Here is a 21,919-nt window from a genome sequence, read left to right as displayed (position 1 = left end):
GCTGGGTAGATTTGTAGAAAGCGGGCTACATAGCCTACAATCAGCTGTTCATTAACTTAAAATAAACCCCTTCAGAATGATGTCATGACCACGTTACAACCTTTATTCATTTTTAATAAGTTGTCAATATTTCCTTACTTAATATTCAATGTTTAAAATTCCACATGTGTACATTTCATGTAGGTCTATCTCATAGATTAATTGTTGGACTATGTTGTGAAAAACACATGCACAGATTTACCCAAAGGTCTTCAGTATTAAACCACTGGATTGCTACTGTAATTCATCTGTTGGGTGACTGTGTTGAATTTCTTAATTTGCAGTTCTGTAAATTCCACTTCATGTCTTTCAAGTTCAACATCTTGTGGGCTGTGGCCAATTTACTCATGATTTGAAAAGGGAGTCAGTTCTTGAACCTGAATTTTGCCCCATTGTGTAAAGCAAATGCTGTTATGTTTTACATAGAGATCCTATCCTGTACTTTTCTATACAGAGACAGCAACTGTTTTAGTAGACCAACTTCAGTAAACTTTGGATTTTTTTTTAATTATTTAAACAACTTAATCTAGCATTTCCTATTGGCTGTTGATCTGCAGCAGCTGTAACAGGGATGTTTTCCCGCTCTTATTCATAAAATGACGTACTTCCTGTATTGTCAAGCAGCTTGTAATGTTTTGCGGGAACGGTGGACTTGCACAGATTCAAACATGACATTAATTTTGCAGTAGATATCACGTTGCTATATTTGTAATTCCCGATCTGTTATTTTGTTGCGAGGGATATCAACGGGTCGCTGCTGTTCGTTTGGACTGTCTTCCCTTCCTCAGACCGGTAAACAAACACAGAGGCAAGTAACGTAACTAATTATTCAGTTTTTTGCTTCATATACTAAATGCATTTAACCTTTGGAAAGCGTATTTCAAGTTATTAGCCAAAATCACATATTTTTGCATTCTCTGGCCGCTACATTGAATGTTTTAAGCGATAGCAATGATAATATGTTTAGTGCAGTGTTTCATCATTGGCTGCATTGTAGCTGCGCTGCCAGAGAATCAAATACAATGTTCACTTGCAACTCATAACACAGTGTATGAACGTGCAGATTATTGCGTTACAAAAGCGACATTGATTATTACTACATAAAGAACGCGCCCTGAAGTGGTTTATATGCAGTAATGCGCCATATTGTTATTTTTGATTTCTTTTTTTAAAATACACCAGACTTTAAGGCCTTTAAGTGATTGTAACTTAACATTAACAATTAGGTATTGCATGCCACAGCTGGGTCGATTTTGATGTAATTAGCATTAAATTAATGGAAATTAATTATCAAATGAATAGAAAAAAAATCCTTTTGATGTACAGATTTTGTTTGCCTTATCTGTCATTGCAAAAAATAACAACAATAATAATTAAATTCTTAAAAAAAAAATAAAGCTAGCTTAAACAACAAAAGCGGCCCTAGTTGTGTTACTTTATTTGAAGAAACACCAAAAAAGCAACTGAGTGATTTCTGTATTATTTTAGTGCTATCACTAGCCTTTGCTTTGCTTTTAAAATATTTAAATGCGCACACATTCATGTATTAGGTTAATAAAGTTCCGTCCCAATATTATACCCTGTTCCCTCAATTTGCTGCACTTTGGCCACTGAGTGGCAGCATTTAATAAAATTAAGCCTTCTGGACAGCTTGCCGATATTTATTGTTATTAGTTTTGTGACATTGTTTTTTAATTGAATGTATTCAGAAAAAAACAAAATAATAGCAAAAAAATGTCTTCTATATAATTTAAACACAGTCTGGTTCATGCATAAATGATTCTTCTGTATGACTGTAGAACCACTTCATGGGCTTCACTGAATGAACGCATTGAATCATAGTGGTTACTGTATCATTTTTGTTTGTTTTATTAATAATACTAAGGCAACATGGATTTTTTTTTTCCTGGGATGGCAAAGCAGGCATTCCGTCCATTTTGTGCCCGGATAACATTTGAGTATGTTGTGCTTCTTAACATTTGTCTCAAATGGACTTTTTGATTAATAGAAAGTTCAAATGAATGTGAATCATTTGCCTTGTCTTTTGAAATTGTGACAGCAGGTGGCGCTAAATGACAGGCCCTTATCCATGAGGTGGAGAAATGGGTCTGATGAGGGCCACATTAATTCTGTAACTGTAGCTGTGTCTCCACATCATGCATGGGGGCAGCAGACATCAAAAGCTAGCTGTATACAAGGCTGAACACATTCAGCTGATTTAGTGTATATTTACCTTTTATGTGTGGAGTTTTAAAGTCAGCTTTTGGTATTTGAGAAATATCTCTCATTGCTAAAATGGATCTAGAGGCTTTTAGTCTAATATGTTTCCCCCATCTCTAACATTGGTACATAAATATTAAAACTGCCATATAAATGGGAAAGCATAACATTCCATACTAAAAGAATCTTCCATTTTAGTCCTTTTTTTTTAGATGCTTCTCATCAAACAGCTGAACTAATTAAGCTCAATTTGTCAGCAGTGAGAGGCCAGAGATGTGTGCTAATATCAGCACAATGACTCTGTGCTGTCTTACTAACTCTGAGTCTGACAGCCAGCTCATTCCTGCCCTGTGTGCCCGTTGCTAACCTCTTCTCCATGGTTTCAGTCACACCACTGCTCGTGTTGGTTTTTGCCTCTTCTTTGGCGTGAAGCCCCTGTGCCTATGATTAGTGAATTCTTTGTTAGACAGCAGACAGTTTTGCTTATTCGTCTGCATGTTGCCCTCCACCCCAATTTTGCTTTTTTTTTATTTTTTCAACTGTGTTCATCAGTAGTGATTTATCAAATGTAGTATTACTGTTTATAAAAATATAGTGATTTATCAAACTGTTAGCTAATAATAAATAATAAAATAATTCTTTCATTTAGAGTCCCAGATTGTGACAAAACAGTGAAACACATTGTACTGCAGACTTCTCTATGCTGTTTGTGCAAGTCTTAATAAGCTCAGCTGTGAAATATTGGATGTACACAGCAGTGTCTCTGTGCTTAGCAGGGAGACAAAGGCAGTGACCTCCCATCCCCTGTAGTTTTTAATAGTTCTGTGGGAGTACCCATTACAGCAGTGGAGGTGGGAGAGGGAATCTCATAAGGACCAGCCTTGATGCACTTAAAAAGATTAAATAACCAGCAAATGACTAATTCAGTTTCATCTGCAGCTGGTTTTGTCTGAGTTGAGTTGAGTTATAGCCACTTATAGTGTGTTTTGGTTTGCAGGTTGCCAGATTTTGTTCAGTCTGGTAGTTGTGTTTATCACTCTGCACACTGACCCGTTGTCATTGTGAATGTGATATCTGTGCCTCTTCTGGCTGTGATAAGGTTTGTCGTTGAAAGGGCCGTCTTATCGCATTTGTATGCTGTGACGCAGGCCTTGTTTTATTGGATGCATCTCTTTGTATCCACTCCTCTTACCATTTACTTTCTCCCTGTCTGTCATTCATCCTTAGAAGACCTCAGAGGCTTGAGAAATGGCCTCTCACGGCTCCAGGCATCTTCCATACCTCTCGGTTTCCACAAACTCTTTATTGGATTCTACCTCTGCATCATCCATCTCTATTCACTTTTTTTGGTCTAAATGGCCTCCTCCTCCTTTCTCCTCCAGCTGGGTTTGTTGACACACAGTCAATCCTGGACACTTTCACCCCCCACCCTCATCTCTTGTACCCGTTCCCCTTCCCCGAGCTGTAAAGCTGCCACAGCTGTTGGCTGTTGAACCAAAGTGGAGGGACACATTAAATATATTACAGCCATTAGCTTTGTTGGGACTTGACAGTTTTAATACATTGTAGCTTTACACCAGCCAAAGGCAGGACACAGCAGAGCTCTGCTATGATTTTAATTATTCTTAAATATTGCAATGGAACAAATTAGGAAAGGTGTATATATGAAATGGCAACAAGCAAATAATATCATCATTTACAAAAAAAGGCATGTGTAACAGTTTGTTTTAATTAGAACTGATTTTAAAGACATTACAACAGTGTTTACAAGAGAATGTAAAATCTGTTATTTTTTTTATCATTTTCTGCAAATAATTCTGCATTCTATTTGATATTTAGAATCTATCTATTCTGCCTAATTTTTCTTTAACTTTGTGATTATGCAAGTAACCTTTTTTTTTTTTCTTTTTTTTTTTTTTTTTTCTTTTTTTTTTTAAGATGGTTAAAAAGTGTCCCAGGTTTAAGACATTTAAGATTTTAATTTGAAAGTGATGGTGTTGTAATATTTGCATGTTGAATTGTGACTGCTTATTTCAATAATAAAAAAAAATTCTTTGTATAGACAGTGTTTCACAGGCCTTAATGCAACAGAACATACATTTTGAAATTACTATTAGTATTCATAATTTAAATGTACTACTTGCAAATTTGGGATAATTTTTTTTTATGTAAAATCTACATTTATTTGATCAAAAATACAGTTAAAAACCGCAATATTGTGAAATATTTTTCAAAGTTGAAAATGTACTGATCTTTCTTAAATCTTTAAAATTTCATTGTTACAATTTCTGATATTTCCTTCTGAAAATCTAGTTGTATACTAAGAAATCAAACATACACAAACAAAAATCAATGCCACTTTCCAGGTATGAACATGAGCAAGGCGAAGTCGAGTAGGGACAGAAGGATCGCTCCGCCCGGCGTCACAAGGGTGACTCGCAGTTCCATCAACCCTCAGGACTCTCGGCGCTCTAAACCCACAGATTCAGGCCTGGTGGACGACCTCAGCCTCATGAGCGTGAGTGAACAGCAGGCCTCATTAGCACGGTGAGACAACACAACCTTCTGTTAGGCTTTCCAGCAAACAATCTGTGATTACAAAAGCTCTAGCCAAGCATTTGTAAAACGTGGTTTCAAAAGATCTAGTTTAAAACATTATTTTCCTTCACACTTCAACTATCAAAGGAAAAAAATAATGCAAACTGAAAATAGCTGTTGTTCTAACAAAAAAAAAACTTATGCGGTTTAAAAAAAAAAACTCCTTGATTTGGCATTTAATCAGTGTTACTCTAAACTAAAATTATTTTAAAAATCATTTAAGTTGTAATTTATTAAATGGGGGGGAAAAGCTTGATGGAAAAAAGTATTATAATCTGAAGGCTAAATCAAAATGTTTTTAAAGTAATAAGGGAAAAGCACGATTAAAAAAATTACTAATAACTAAAGCTCATTCAAAATATTAATACATCTAAAATATATAAATACGATAACACTGCATCTAATCATAGGCTATATAATTTAAATGTTAAATATCTAAGATCTAGCAGATGCTAGCAAGTATTAAAAGTGGTGATATGTGATGTGCTTATCTTTTTTGACACAAATGTCATCCATAATTTTAAAATGTTTTGTTTTTAGCATGTTTATTTTTCTAGCCTTTTTCCCCACTTTTCTTTAGGAAAGGGAAATCCTACCAGAGTTCATCTCCCAGCACTAAGCCCATTCTCTCCTCGCCCTCTGGCAGCTCTGTCCCGCGTGGGGCTTTGGAAACTATCGGCCGGCTGATGAAGCTCGGCCGGGTGCGAAACATTGTGGTTGTTGCTGGAGCAGGTATCAGCACAGGCAGCGGTATACCAGACTTCAGGTGGATGCTCAAAACATTCAAACTACTTCTGAACCATTGTTTCACTCGGCTAACCACTGTTTTTGTGTCAGGACGCCAGGGACAGGTCTTTATGCGAACCTTGCGAAGTATGACATCCCTTACCCAGAGGCCATCTTTAACATCGACTACTTCTCTGACAACCCTCATCCTTTCTTCTCATTGGCTAAAGAGCTGTACCCTGGACACCACCGTCCAAACTATGTTCACTATTTCATCCGTATGCTGCATCAGAAGGGCCTGCTGCTCCGCATGTACACTCAGAACATCGACGGGCTTGAAAAACGTGAGATTAAAATTCAGAGACCTATTACATTGCTCTTAAATGTTAAATTTGCAGTGTTATCTTAATAAATGTGCTTTACTCTCTCTGTAGTGTGCGGTATCCCAGATGACAAACTTGTGGAGGCTCATGGGAGTTTTGCCACTGCTGCCTGCCACCTCTGCTATACACCTTATCCTGCCGAGGAAGCCAAGGTAATTTAAATTAGCCTGAGTGATCTCAATTACAAAATTGAATTCATACAATTTAGTGCATACTACATATTTTTCCTTTATTTTTCCACTATCAGCAAGCTATAATGAAAGGCAACGTTCCCATCTGTACATTTTGTGCCGGGGCAGTCAAACCTAATGTCGTGTTCTTTGGAGAAGATCTGCCAGAAAAGTACTTTCAACATGCTGAAGATTTCCCAAAAGCTGACCTTCTCATGATCATGGGCACTTCTTTAAAGGTGGGATTATTATTATTATTATTATTACTATGACGTACAAGCCATTTTTTGTGTGTAAGTGTAGGTGACGGGTCTTTTACAGTTCAATTGTTGTACTCCATCTAAAACTAATAAAATTCTAAATAGCATTTTGGTAATTAATTTATACGCCAGCTTTTATGATCCCTGTATTTAATTTATTTAATATATTGATGATATTACTTTGGTAATTGGTTTTTATTAGAATGTGTTTATAAAAAAATTAATTATACCATAACTAAATTTAATAAAAAATTTGCGAGATAAGTCATAATACATCAAAGTCTGATGTTGGTATTATGAGTATTGTTGTTGTTGTTGTTTTTATTATAATTATTTTGAGTCTCTTTACTTACAATGCTGCATTAACTTGATTAAAATACAGTAAAACCAGAATTATTTTTTTAAATAATATTTTTATACTTTTAAAATGCCTTTTTTTTTTTTTTTTTTTTTTTTTTTTTTTTTTTTTTTTTTTTTTTTTTACTTTTAATATAATGTTATTTTATTGCTGTGACTTTAAAGCTGATTCAGCAGGCATTACTCCAGTCTTCAGTTTTATCAGTGTTGAAAACAGTTCATAATATTCTTAATATTCTTGTGAAATGTAATATTTTTTTTCTCAAGAAAAGAACAGCATAAGGGAGTTTTAAATTGAAATCTCTTGTCCCTTTAAATCAATTTAATTGGTCTTTGCTTCATAAAAGTATCAGTTAATCTTTCTGCTTTGTGGCAGATCGAGCCTTTCGCCAGCCTGGTCAACACCGTGAAGTCCACAGTGCCTCGTCTGCTGCTGAACCGTGATCCAGTCGGGCCCTTTGAACGGAGGCCCCTGAGGAGGGCCGACTACATGGAGCTGGGAGATCTCTCTGATTCTGTCCGAAAGCTTGCCGAGATCCTGGGATGGCATACTGAGATTCAAGACCTGATGAACAGCCATGAAAATGGGCTTCGTTCTTATACTGACCCCAGCAATAGCAGCGGTGAGAACAGTGACTCGTCAGAGACCGACAGCATGCACTAATGTCATCCACAGACATGCTTTGTATGTTTAAAATATCACAGACTACTGCAATGGACACCTAGCAAGGCTTCAAAATCCACAGTGATGTTTATGTATATCCTTACGTCTGAATATTTTAGGATGTCATTGTTCTTACCAGTAGTAACAGCCAGTTTGTCTGTATCTGGGCAGTCTTTTCCTGAAACGGATAAACCGTAGCCTTGTTTGATCACAGTGAATTTTGGCCATGTTTCTGGTGGGATTAGACTCTATTTTTGTTGGGTTTAATATAATTATCTGCATAATATGCTGCTCATTTTGACTGAAAACCTGCATCTAGATTTCTTCTAAATTCTAGCACTTATACTCTTTATGGAAAGCCGTAATAAATAAGCAGTGAGCTGTAATTACGTCACATCTGCACATCCTGATTCAAATATGCGGACCCTGAAATGTTATTTTGTTAGTTTAGCACCACTAATTATCTCTGGAAAGATAAAATGTGTTATAAGGCTCCTTTAGCATTCTACAAACTATATTCAAACCATATTCCAGATTTGAATCTTTATTTTGAAAGGTTGGCGGTGTGCAGAGTTAATTTGTAAAAATTGAAATGTACTTTTTTTTTTTTATATATATATAAATGTGTATGTCTATATATTTGTCTGCTAGTTGCAAGTCATTTGGCATCCAGCGAGTCATGGTTTGGCCCCAGTGAGCGAACGGTGCTAAATTAGCATGGAAGGCATGACCTCCCAAGTGTGCAGTGCCCCCACTGTGTGTTTTCACAGGCACTGCAGCCTCCAAGCAGGAGTTCCAACCCCCTTAAAACTCTAATAAATGTCTTTGGTCAGCAACAAAGAACCCCAATATCCTGCTGCTGCGGTGTGTGTGAGAGGTTCTGCGTATGAGAACGGCAGTGAGCACAATTTGATTTTGCACGGGATCAGTGAAGTAGCTGGTAATTACTACACTGCTGTGATCATATCTGTTCATGTCCCTCAGGGATTTTGGCACATTTTGAGAATTATGGACAAAAAGCCAGAATGCTTATTAAATGTTTTAGTCCATCTCGTTTCTTTAGTCATATATGCAGGTTGCCATGTTTGTTTTGTTGAAGCCTGTTTACCACCTGTCTTTTAAATCAGTGTTTCTGATTCATGGAATGATTTTGTTTAAAATGGGACTCTGTTGCCTCTCCAGTTGAATCTGATTCTTAGTAGATAAAGCTTGCATTTGTTGTTTTTAATGTTCTCGCCATTTGTACTTCTGAATATTAAAATGCTGCTTTTTAATTTTTATTATACCGTTAATAAAGATTGCATCTTATATTTAATAAATATATTCATAGCTTTTTCACTTCAGTTTTGTTCGTCATCTTATTTACATATTGTTCAACTATGGAATATTCACTTATTTTTTATTTTTTAATTTAAAGCAAATTTCACACTGGATTTGGATACAAATCATCTTCATGAAGCAACAGTTGGATTCAATATATTGACTACAACTATTTGTTCATGTAATAATTTTTTTTCTTCCCTAATGGTCATATTTAAGGTGATATAATTTTGCAGTAATCACAATAGGATTAGTGATGTTAAATTAGCGTTTTTATATTCACAGCCAAAATTACAAAACGTTTCTGCATGCAGTAAGTGAATGACACTGCTAGTTTTGTTTTTCATTTATTGCAAATGATTGTCTGAAATGAAAATCAACAAAAAACCTAAATGCAAAAACTAAAGGAAATTCAAAATTAACATTTTATAAAACAAAGCCCCTTTCTTCTGATTTTACAGTGGTTATAGAAGAGAACTGGGCCTGGTGAAATATTCACAAGCTTTTAAATCAAAGATAGTAACCAGAAATCTTTAGAAAACCTGAATTTAATTACATCCTTTTTGTGTAAAACCCTAACATTCCATAGAAAAAGAAGAAAATGACACCTAAAAAAAAAAATGATGCTTATAGAAAATTGTGTAGCTAAAAATAATATAGAACATTTGAAAAGACACTTATTTAAAACTCCAGCCATAAGTGGTGGGGAAAAAAATGCAATGCACATTTTGCAAAAATTTAGTGCAAGACAAACAATTTCTTAGCACAAGTGATCTCATGGCTTGATGGCATAACATTTAAAAAAACATTCAAGTGTTTTGAAACATTGTGAAACAGGTTTCTTCTTTTATCTGTGAACCAGCAACAGCCTGTGACTGTTTAATAAATACAAATCTAAATAAACAGCTTTTCTTGAGGGTAAATGTCATTAAGCCTTTATACTTCATTATTGAAGACCAAGTGCATTTACTTGTGCACAGAGACACGTGAATATGTTGTGAAACTTCCTACTTAGTTCCATCTCATACAGTCACTATGAATATAACTGTAGTCCGGTGACAACCGTTTATCTTTTTAAACATTTCTGCTTCCTCTCTCTCCGCTCACTCTATAGTTCACCATTCATGTCCCAAATAGAAAGACATGCCCTCGTGCAACAAAAGAACCTCAGTAGGAAATAACTGAACTATCCCCTGTGCAAGGGACAGTTGGTAAGACTGGTGGTCAGCTGGCAGCAGCGGTGCCTAGAGGGTTTGTTGGAGTGAACTAAACTCCTGTTAGTCTGAGTCGGAGTCGCTGCTGGGTGGAGGGCTGCACTCATGGATGGCTTCTCCTAGGGGTGCTAGAGTACCATCCTTCCTCACTCCCATCGGTCTGATCAATTCCTTCCTGTTGAGAGAGCAGAATAGAGGACTCAGGACTTTTGCATCCTACTTGTGCTTTGTACGTTCATAATGTCACATGCAAGTAAGTGGACTGAGAGATACAACCAGCAGGAATGACCAACGTCAGTAGAAACTTCTTACATTTACTTTGTGTGTATCTCTATGCATAACATAATATACAATAGCTATATATTATACAATATATATATTTTTTAAAAACATTAAAATATATACACTTCAAAAGCCTTGGGTCAGTTAGAAATTTGGAAGAAATTACTACTTTTATTCAGCAAGGATGCATTCAATTGATTAAAAGTGATGGTAAAGACTGTTAAATGGTTACAAAAATTCAATAAAAAAAACATTTGAACTTTCTCTTCATCAAAGAATCCAGACAAAAAGTATCATGGTTTCCATGAAAATATGAAGCAGCACAACTGGTTTCACAATAATAAGAAATGTTACTTGAGAAGCAAATCAGCAAAAAATGATTTCTGATGGATCATGTGACACAGAAGACTGGAGTAATGGCTGCAGAAAATTCAGCTTTGCCATCACAGGAAAAAAAAATCATTTTAAATCAAAATAAAATAGAAAACGATTCTTAAAAAAAAAAAAAAAAGCAGAGTTCAAAGGTCCAATAATTGTAATAGTGGTATAAAATATGTGTGTAAAATATGCAAAAACTCCAGTAGCCATCATTACCTTTACAGATTTATTGTTCTCACGTCTTGTCAATTTCGTTTTTCAGGCAACTAATTTGTCACCACAATCCACCTGCTCTTTAAAAGAAACCCTTTGTACTGACCATTGTAGCTGCATTCAGTTCTGTCCCCTAAAGAGGCCTGTTGATGTGTAGAACATCTTTCTTTGCCTTTACATCTTGTCACATAAGAGCCCCCCCACTCCAACCCCCCGAGATCCCAGAGCGGCCCTTCACCCCCTCCACCCCCACCCGAGCCTGCAGTTTAATTACAGGATCAGTGCTCATTCTAATCTCTTCAAAGCCTCTGCAGCTCCTCCACGCTAATCCAATTATATCTGCACTGTGTGTCACCAGCGCACCCGAGATGATTCATCAGAGAATTATCCAATCAAAGCACGGCCAAAGATGATTTATAAGAGCATTATCCAATCAAAGCCATGGAAATCTCATTTAGATTATGTCATTCACACAGATAAACTTGGGCATTTTGATTCATAAAGAGCTACTAAATGGTGTAACAACTTATAGCCTACATTAAGTTTAGTCACACTTTATTTTAAGGTCCAGTTCTCACGATTAACAAACTATTAACTACAACTTTGCCTCAAACTCCTAATTTGCTGCTTATTAATACGTACCTGGTAAGTTTAGATATTGGGCAGGATTGGGGATATAGAATGTGATCATGCAAAATACATGCTTTATAAGTAGTAATAAACAGCTTATATGTTAATAATAGGCAAGCAATTAGTTAATAGTGAGAATTAGTTAATAGAAAGAATTTCCTGAAAATTGTACTTATATTTTAATTTACTTAAAGACAGAGCCATAATCGTACCATACTGTAATTTTTGTGTAATGTTACATCCCTAATTTCCAACTATCTTATCCCAGATTTTCAGGCATGGACGGCATTACTGTCTGCATAAGAAGCCATTGACGTCAAATGCACGTCATGACTAGTGTAAACAAGACATTAAGTTGACAAGAAGGAAACAAAGATATTTCCTCTGCATCCCTTGAAAACGCAAACCAGAATCCAAGACAATCTTTTATCTAATCAAATGCACATGCACTGATAAGCAGCCTGAGCAATTGTGAGTTTACGTAGGGTTTTATGTGTGTGTGTGTATGGGGTAGAGTCAGTACTAATTGGACAGCAAGTCAAGCAGCAGACATAGGGAGGGACATTCCTCCATGGACATGTTGCGTCTCCCCAGCAGCCGTAGCGGGGAGCACCAGTGCCCTCCCTCTTCCACACAACACCTCCTTCAATCCTGATAATAAGAGTAGGAGGAAGACAGAAGGAACGAGGATCTATTCTCAAAGACAGGAATCTGCCTCTCTTGGGCACACGCTGCTCATTACGACTCAAACACCCTATGGATGAACAATGGTGCATCCTCTTGTGTTTGCAAACTTATTTAACATCGCCTGGCAGCTAACGTACATACGCACACCCCTAATTGAGCCAGTGTCTCAAACCACTTCATGTGCAAGGACAATGTCTGGCATCCCGGCTGAATAAAACGGCAGCATATGAAAGAGAACCACGTATATGTATTATAAAACCTCAGTGTATTGTACAAAGAGCCTGAGCCCACGACCCCACTGTGTGCACCAATTAGCTGTTAATTAATGCAGCGAGGCTGCGGTGGCCGGTCGGTGTGCATTGACTCCTGTTGAATGCGGAAGGCCAGCTTTAAATGAGGCGGAGGACGACGGTAGAGGATTCTTTTCTTAATGAAGCGGTTGGTAAGGAGCGCGAATGGAGCAACAGCGCTACACCTCCCGCTAGTTTACCCCACCGGTTGTTTAAGAAAAGGTCAATATGAATACGGCCCCGCACATATCGAGCCTCCAAGGAGGGTGATGAGAAAACAAGCACAATACTTCTAGAGGATGGTGTCATCTATGAAGGCATTATGAACAGGTTCATACAAGAAAAACAGAAAGAGAAACTGACTGATAATAGTCAGCAAGAGTAAAAACACAATGCCCAGAATTTACACAATGAAAAAAAAGGCATGCATTAAAATAAAAATTGGTTAACATCTTTTAACTTATTTACATTTTAATTGCTGCTTAATGTTAAAGCATGTTGATAAAATATGTACACTGACCCCTGAATAAATGGAAAAGGAAGTGTCACACAATATCTGCATGTCTAAATTTTCTAATTATGTCTGAATAAATCTTAGTTTTGTGCTTAAATTGGGTCATTTAAAACAATGAAAGATTATGACAAAAAAAAGATCAGATTGCTGAGTTAACACAATATAGAAAAAAAACAAACATAAAATAAAAAATAAAATATAATTAAGAAAAATACAATTATGAAATACAATTTTGTTATATTTAACCATTTTTACTATTTTAATTACATAAATCTTTAATTGTGACAAAATAAAAACCCACCTTGATAATTCATCAATCATTTTGACAAGCTTCTGAGCTTCATATTCCTTCTGCTCCTCTGTCATCTCCTCCATAGGGTTTGGCATTGGGAGCTCTATGTGACCTGTGATGGGGTTAATACTGAAAAACACAAAACATTGTCACTATAATCTATGAATGTACAAAGAAATGCAGGAATGCCGAAGGAAAAACAGGATACTATGCAAAATTATAAAATGTATTACCAATATTAAGAAAACAAGAACAGCAATTATGCATACATATAAGGGCACTTACAATGGTTTGGCTGATTTGTACTCCTCAGTGTCAGAATCTTCATCAGATGAGTACTGTGTCTCTCCTCTGCCTCCGGCCAGCAACCCTCGTGCCATCAACAATCCAGCAGCATTACCATAACCAGTGTACTTCAACAGATTATCCACTGCATCAGAAAATTATGTGCAAAAAAATTAATTAGCTTATTCAATATTAATTCTTGTATTTTGTTTAACTGTGAAAATTCAAACCAATGCCAACAAAAATGCCTTTCAAAACACAGTTTCACAAACTTTTAGAAATATTAAACACAAGCAGAACTCTCACCGCTCTCCTTGCAGAGCACAAAAAGAAACTCAGCAGCCCCCTGTTTTACTGCCATATCTACATGCGTCATGAGACGCACCAGTTTGTTTCGAACTGTGCAACCGATTTCCGGCCTTTCCTTCACATCCTTCAGGGGAGGCAGCACCTGTACAACAGCAAACAAAAAGAAACTTTTAATCAGCAAATAATGAACTTTTACTCCCCACTCAGGCCATCCAAGAGTTTGTTTTTTTCATTGGAAAAGATTTGGAAAAATTCAGCATTACATCAGTTGCTCACCAATGGATCCTCTGTAGTGAATGGGTGCCATCAGAATGAGAGTCCAAACAGCTGATAATAACATCACAATAATACACAACTAACCAACACGCCTCCAGTTCATCAATTAACACCTTGTAAAGTGAAAAGCTGTGTTTGTAAGAAAAAAATCCATCAAGACTTGACTTGAATTAACTATTGCTTCTAGTTAAAATATGAGTCTTCTATTCATAATATTATTTTCTCCAGTGCGAAAGCCATCATATCAAAAAAGAAATATGCATAGATCAAGCACTGTTTACAAGTGAAAACAGTTCAAAAGAGTTCTAAACAAATGGAGTTTGAACACGTGCAAGTGTTATTATGGATTATGGACTTGTATTTTGTCCAGAAGTGACCTTAATAATGGATTTATTTTGTACAAATAAACAGCTTTTCACTTGGCAAGGATTACTTGTGGATTATTGTGATGTTTTATCAGCTGTTTTGTCTCTCATTCTCTGGGCACCCATTCATTGCAGAGGATCCATTTTTTCAAATCTTTTCAGATGAAGAAACAAACACATCTACATCCTGGATGGCCTGAGGGTGAGTAAATTAACAGCATTTTATTTATTTCTGGGAGAACTATTTCTTTAACTTAATATTTAAAGCACAGAAGAAGCAACATCAAAGGAAACAGTCTTATTTTAGAGAGCAGTAAATTAGACTGAGCATGGACTCATGAACCCTGCACCTGGGCCTTGAGGTATCTGCGGATCTCCCTGTGGTATCTAGAGCTCTCTGTCATCAGACTCAGCACAGGTGTCAAGCCTTCTTTATAGTTGGTCCCCTGAGTGGATAAATACACATGAAGAATGAACAAATGAAACAAGTGGAACAGCTTAGCAACAGCTTGAAGGTGTTCATCTGAAGTGCAATACCTTGTCTATCCTCTTTTCCATAAAATCTAGAAGTATCTGCACTACATCCATGTTCTTCCCACCATACGTTTCCATCCCACCTTGGACAGGGATGTCTATTAGAACATCCAGGCATCGCACGGGAAGGTTACTCAGGAGATTTATGGTATGACTAAAAGAAATGACAAATGATAAAGATTCAGCACAGAATGCATGATGAGAACATAGCATGCAACTCCTGGAATAACTCCTGGCCTTTGAGTACAACATAGTCCATAGAAAATGATACTGTCTGATAACCAATATGCAGAACCTAATTTAATTAATTCAATAAATTCATCATATTTTTGAAAATATTTTTTGTTTTTAATTTATGAAATAACTTCATGATCATTACAGTATGTCAATAAAATCACAATATTATATATGCAATAATAACTATTACTATTACATATATTTGTGCAAAATTGTTTTAATTTATGTAAACATTTTAATAATAATTGTTATTATGATTATTCTTATTATTATGTAACTATAATAAAGTTATCAACCATTTAGATACCAAAAAAGTTGCAATAATAATTATTATTTTCTATAAATATTACCCTTTTATATAAAATAAAATTATAAGAACCTGAATAACACAAATTTAAATTTGTGTTTCCCCAATGTGTTCTTCCTGTGTGTGTGTGTGTGTGTGTGTGTGTGTGTGTGTGTGTGTGTGTGTGTGTGTGTGTGTGTGTGTGTGTGTGTGTGTTTTTTAATGAAATAATGCACAAACAGTTTTATGGCCATTAAAAATATTTATGGCCAGTAAATTGTCTCAAGTCACCAGCCATTAGCAGGTGTTGCAAAAAGAATGACAACACATTCAATAAGTTACTTTAGCTGTGAATATCATTGTTGGGGTTCTTGTCTCACAAACCCATCAAACTGTCCCAAATGGAAATACCAAATAACCAACTGAATATCCATAATATATACTCTGTGTGTGTGTGTGTGTGTGTGTGTGTGTGTGTGTGTGTGTGTGTGTGTGTGTGTGTGTGTGTGTGTGTGTGTATATATATATATTTGTCAAACTGATTATTGGTCTGTCAGTATCTTTCTCATGTGCATAAATCCAACTTTGTGTCTGGCTGTATCATAAAAACAAACTATGTCTCACACTGAGGCACCTCATGGAAATGAATAGTGAATATTTGCATGCTACTTTCATTTGTTCATTTTATAATCTTCACTGGCGCACAAGAACATTCAGCACACTCATGTCACATTCTAGGAATGTGATGTCGACAGACAAACATGAGAAGGCAATCTGAGAACACTGCGAGGTGGGGGGACCTTCAGTCTGTGGCCATTATTTGAATAACAAAGACACATCTACTGACCAGGACTGGTTCAGCACATTGAGCGCACTTTGTTAAAGGGGGAGCATAGAGTTAGTCATTTCAGAGTGCTGTAGAATGCATTGAGAGAGGGTAGCATTCCAAAAGTGTGAAAGGGCTGGTGAAGGCACCACCGCGGACACAATGAGTCAAGCCCAAATAAACGGATGGGAGTTTCAGAATGCGCTGAGCTGTCTCGATGGGGCAAAGAGGTGTGTCATTAATCACTTGGAGAAGACATCTCATCATTCACATTCACCGCACTTGCATTTCTTTTGCTTTCTGGCTCACTGAAATACAGGTTTTGAAGCCAATATAATAGACACAGGCCTAGTATACAGAGTGAACTGAATTCAGCTGTCGATCTTCTAGTGTGGAAGTACCTGTGAGCCTCCTCTGTTTTATCCTCAGTGTGCGTCTTGAGCATTAGGAGATGTCTCATGATGCCAGCAATCAGTCGAAGCTGGTGGTCATTGTCCTATTAAAATAATAAAGGAAAAATTGTGTGAGTGTTAAACCAAAAGGCTTTTTCACAATAGCAATAGAGAAAGTGTCTGATGTTGATGTTTGGGCTTCATTTACAAATAAAAGACCCGTGATTTAGGGACTGAGAGAACCACTGGTTTGAGAAAAGAAAGTGCATCTTACGTCAAGGCGATCCCGACCATACCGAAACCAACAAAAGGTCAGGCAATTGAGACACACTTAGCCTTACTTCAATGATCATTCAAAGGGCTGAGAACACTGGAATGCACCAATGTTTTTTTTGTCTATTTGATGAAATGGTGGGGGTAGGAGCTTTTAACATTTAAAACTAGATTTTTTAAATTTTCTCAAGAAAATGTGAGTAGTTCTTGGTCATACTAAAAACCTGGCCACATATCCATTTCTAGACAGGTTTTGAGCCCTTCGTTCTATGTAAATCAGCGGACCCACATTCACTTAATTCCATACTAGATAGTATGTCAAATACAGTACATAAAATGCGCATTATGCATTATGAAAAGATATAGTACTTTAATTAAATAGTTGGCAAAATAATATCCTGATGAATTACTTCATTGGCCGAGATTCTGAATTATGCATCTGTAATTGACCATGAAATGAAGTCATGAGACAGAAGTCGTCATATGGTGGGGAAAAAAAAAAAAAGAGAGAGAGAGAGAGAGCAGCAACATGGCTGACATTCCAGATTACATGCACACCTGCATACCTTTTTAATAGATTTTTAATAAATGATTGAAAAGTAAGTTCTCCAAGAACTACAGTACATACTCTGACAATATGCAAATTAACTGAATGGGATTTTTTGTTTTATCAACCAGATTAAAAACAAAAACACATCCAAACAGCAAACCTCTCCATCGAAAACCCAAAAAATTTGAGGTAAAATCAAAGTACCTTCCCTTTTCAAGGAAAGTAAAACTAATATGCCAACAAGTTAAAAAAGGCAGCGGGAGTGACGCAATGTCTTTACCAATTACCGACTGGCACTTTTATTTAGAATGCAGAACTTATCACTTTATTATTCATTGCACTTTCACCTATCCCTTTTAATATGATGCCAAAAGATCATTGAAGAAATTATTAATGCCAATGAACCTATGACCTATTTAAGAGAAAGAAACCCTCTCTGTCTTCCTTCACTCTGATGGGGGCAAAAGCACCGGCTCCACTCAGCGTCAATTATTCAACAGCAGTATAACAGGAAACTGAACACCTGTAATATCCTATTATGTTTTTTCAGTGTAAGATACACATGCAATACAGATATTTTAAAATGTACAGTGCCTACAAAAAGTGTTCATAGCACTTCATTTTTTTTTTCACATTTTATGTTGCTGCCTTATGTTAAACTGCTTTAAATTACATCAGTCTACACTCCATACACCATAATGGCAAAGCAAAAAACAGGTTTTAAACATCTTTGCAAATTTATTAAAAATAAAAAACTTAAATGATTCCATTGCATAAGTAATCATACACTTATCTGGGAGAGTTGAAATTTAGCTCAGGAGCATTTATATTGCTTGTAAATGGACAGGACAAGTAGAAGTAAATTCCTCTTGCAGTTTTGTAAAAAGCACAGTGAAATAGATATGAAAATGTTGTTTTGCTGTTCTACAAATATTGTTACGCTCACCTCATCGCTGGAATCAGACATAGTGATGTTAAACAGAGCTTTAAGGGCTTCCATGGCAAGCTCATTGTTTTCTGAGGAAATGGGCAGGGCTTCTGGTTTAGGGGCTTCTGCCTCATATGGCCCCACCCAACGGACGTCAAGAGTACGCTCCAGTATGTCAGTGAGCAGCCTCACTGCACCCGCCTCCTTCTGAAGCATACCACGCACATCCGTCCGCAGGGCGGAAAGCAGAAACAGGAGCCGGAGGGAGAACAGGCCCACCTCATGATGGGACGAGCTGACCGAAGGCAAGCGGGCACACAGACCCTCTGCCAACTTCACATCAGCGCCCACCTGCTGTGCCGGCACACTGTTAAACACTACATTGCACAGGCACTTGAGGGCCTCCACTACAACCCTCTCCTCCTCTGCTGACTGTGCCTCCTCTAGTGGCTCTCCGTCGTGTCCCACCACATGGATACGGGCCAGTCCTGCTAGAGTGAGGATGCCCTCTTTGGTGGCTACAGGTCCAAGTACACGCTTGTCTCTGGACAGGATGCGCAGGGTCTCCAGGCAGGTGCTTTGGCAAAGTGGATGATCTGACCGACGGAGGACTTTAAGAAGACCCTGACACAATTCCTTCAGAAGGGACCACAAAGCACAAGAGGTCATTGATTGTTTTAAATAAAAAAGGTACTGAAATGACAAGAAACATACCAAACTGAGATCGTTTTGAAATACAAAACATAACAGACCATAAATCTGTTACTCACAATTCGTGCATCCTCCTCTTTGTGGTCAAAGGCAAACGTGTGGCTGTTCTGAAATGAAATGTCAACATGACATGAGACAATATAAATCAGAGATAAACAGATCCCATGCTTGGATCCGTTTCAAACCATAAAGCAGCCTGGTCTAAGCTGGTCGATCATCTATGATGTTCCATAAAACATCTTGAACACTTTAAGGAAAGCCATTACAGACAAAATTATTGTTTTTATGCAGTGGTCAATTTCTGGCATGCTTTTCTTTTTTTTTTTTTCTTCCTTGTCTGCTTTCAGACTACTAAAAAAGAAAACATCCAAGACACTCATTTATTGTAACTGTTTACATGATTATATATTTTTCTAGTAATATATTGAATATTATATTATTTTTTATATATATATATATATATATATATATATATATATATATATATATATATATATATACATACATACACATACATACATATATATGTGTATGTATATGTGTATTATATATATATATATATATATATATATATGTATGTATATATATACATACATATATATATATATGTATATGTGTGTATGTATATATGTGTATGTATATGTGTATATATATCTTTTTTCATGCACTCACTCAGAAATCACCACTTCAGTAGCAACTACATACACAAAATTTTGATATTTTTTACAGAGGTATTTTAATATACAATTATCCTGATTTATAACACATTTCACCCCAAAACAATTTTTTTCTCTAGCTGTTGACAGTATTAACTGATGTATAGAGTAATAAAAAGAGATATCATGAATCCCTGAAGCCTTTAACAGAATGAAACAATTTTATATCTGGCTTTATCCAATAATCATATCTATGTTATGGAAATGCATGCAAATTACTTTATAGATAATGCCTTGTTTGCATATTTAAACATGACATTTTAGCAAACCTGTAATATTTTTGATATCATTATTGCAAGTAATCATCTCGAACAAGTATGGCAATATTTTTCCCAAATTCTATCCTATTAACATGTGGTACTGATATGGATTGTCCATGATGAATTTCATCATAATCAGATGAATCACAGTACCAGTCTCGTTCTGCAGTGCAAACTGTTAACTACAACTTAACTAACAGTGGTTGACTTAACAAAAGGCTGTTCATATAGGAGTAAAGTTAGCTAAAGGAAAATCCTGTACTCTTGAGATTTTCTCCAGAAAAGCATGCAGTGTCATTAAAATTAGAACGCAAACGCCAAATATGTGGTTAAAACTTCTGTTCACATCAGAAGAATCCATACAGACACGTTTCGTTGATAAACCTGTTAGAACAACATAGTGTTTTTCTGCTTTTACGTAACTTTTCTGTCTGACAGCTGTCAAGCTTGGCTATTTTGCCTTTCACAACTATCAAACATCCAAAACAACACTCCATTTCTACTCTTCTCGTTTGAAATAACCATTTTTTTCTTAAAAGATTTCACACACTGCTCATTCATGAGGGCAAAATTTGGCATTTTTGTTTAAAATACAGTCAAGTTGGGAGTATCATATTGCTATCATGGCTGGCTAACAGCTGGAGGATGCTAGTTTACGATCCCAAGGCGAATGCCTCGTGTTTTTAATCACTAAATAAAAAGTAGGTACTTATTTAAAGTTCAGGAGCCAAGCGTTTTTGCACTGAGATCATCGATCTTTTTGTAGGTCCATACACATACCGGGTATATTGAGATTAACGGGCAGCTAACTCGCTAATATCTCCAATGCTAGCGCGCAATAAAACAACATGAGATGGTAAGCTAACAGCAGCCTCTTTACCTCTAGGTTATACTTCTGCAAAAGCTTTCCAACTCCCTTGTCATCTCCACCGTCGATCTCTGACAGAATAGCAGTCAAACTCATCTCTGAATGTTGCTTTTGCCGTACACTTACAAACACTGACAGCCTGCCCTTCTTCTTATAACAACAGTAAGGATGAGAGTTAAACACCTCCTCTGTTTTTCTCATCTGGTCAACTTTCACCCGTCACGTCACGTTTCTCGACAACACGCTTACAAGAGTCCCTCAGGCACATGGCAAATATTTCGTCAAACCTGCCTGGATGGTATCCAAATTTACCAGGCCATATTTAAGTGTACGATTTATGGTGGCAGAACAGCAAAATTCCCTGTAAAATCTCATTTAAGACGATAGCTGGTTTGTTGATGGTCATTAGATTCTGCAAGCTGACCAACAACAAACCTGCTACCAACTGGGAAAACTACTGACCAGCAACTATCCTCTCAAAACACAGATGGACTTTTCAACAGAAAATATAGCAATAGCTATTGCTTTATGTTTAGGTTTCTCTTTTGTAAATCTCTTTGGAAAAATGCCTGCGAAGTGCATAGATGTAAATGTTTAGATTAAGTTTTCTGGGCCAGCCTTTAAAATTGCTTAGAATAGAATATATATCATTTGCAATAATGAGTCACATCTTGTGCATCATCTTTATTAAAGAACACAGAATGGTTTATCTGAAGGGTTTGCATGCATGCTTCATGCCACATATATAGGCCTATCAAACTTTTTATGCTACATTTCAGTAAAGTGCCCTTTTGAATGAATAGGCTACTTGAGAGGTTTAAGGTCTTTTTCAGAGTGCAAGGTGGAAATGGTAATGCACAAATAAA

The 21,919-nt window shown here is 36.5% G+C and overlaps 2 protein-coding genes across 2 annotated transcripts; one reads left to right on the top strand and one right to left on the bottom strand.

Moving 5' to 3' along the window:
- The first annotated feature begins 528 nt into the window (after window positions 1–528).
- si:dkey-103i16.6 (uncharacterized protein LOC557125 homolog) lies at window positions 529–8,755 on the top strand. The gene is made up of 7 exons (XM_042744246.1): window positions 529–847; window positions 4,626–4,806; window positions 5,438–5,623; window positions 5,695–5,927; window positions 6,018–6,118; window positions 6,214–6,375; window positions 7,130–8,755. Exons 2-7 carry the CDS (start codon window positions 4,628–4,630, stop codon window positions 7,415–7,417), a joined length of 1,149 nt encoding a protein of 382 aa, XP_042600180.1. The 5' UTR covers window positions 529–847; window positions 4,626–4,627; the 3' UTR covers window positions 7,418–8,755.
- A 313-nt stretch (window positions 8,756–9,068) lies between these two features.
- LOC109067760 (synembryn-B-like) lies at window positions 9,069–21,310 on the bottom strand. Its single transcript, XM_019084664.2, has 10 exons — window positions 21,066–21,310; window positions 19,269–19,316; window positions 18,517–19,134; window positions 16,757–16,851; window positions 15,010–15,160; window positions 14,823–14,918; window positions 13,829–13,973; window positions 13,523–13,667; window positions 13,247–13,366; window positions 9,069–10,126 (listed from the first exon to the last, which is right to left on the bottom strand). The coding sequence occupies exons 1-10, from the start codon at window positions 21,252–21,254 to the stop codon at window positions 10,015–10,017; spliced, it is 1,719 nt and encodes a 572-aa protein (XP_018940209.1). The 5' UTR covers window positions 21,255–21,310; the 3' UTR covers window positions 9,069–10,014.
- Window positions 21,311–21,919: the final 609 nt, after the last annotated feature.

This window comes from Cyprinus carpio, chromosome B18 (genome assembly GCF_018340385.1).
Source record: "Cyprinus carpio isolate SPL01 chromosome B18, ASM1834038v1, whole genome shotgun sequence".
Taxonomy (NCBI): Eukaryota; Metazoa; Chordata; class Actinopteri; order Cypriniformes; family Cyprinidae; genus Cyprinus; species Cyprinus carpio.
Note: the sequence above shows the minus strand (reverse complement) of the source record. Positions and strands in the feature narration are given on the sequence as shown.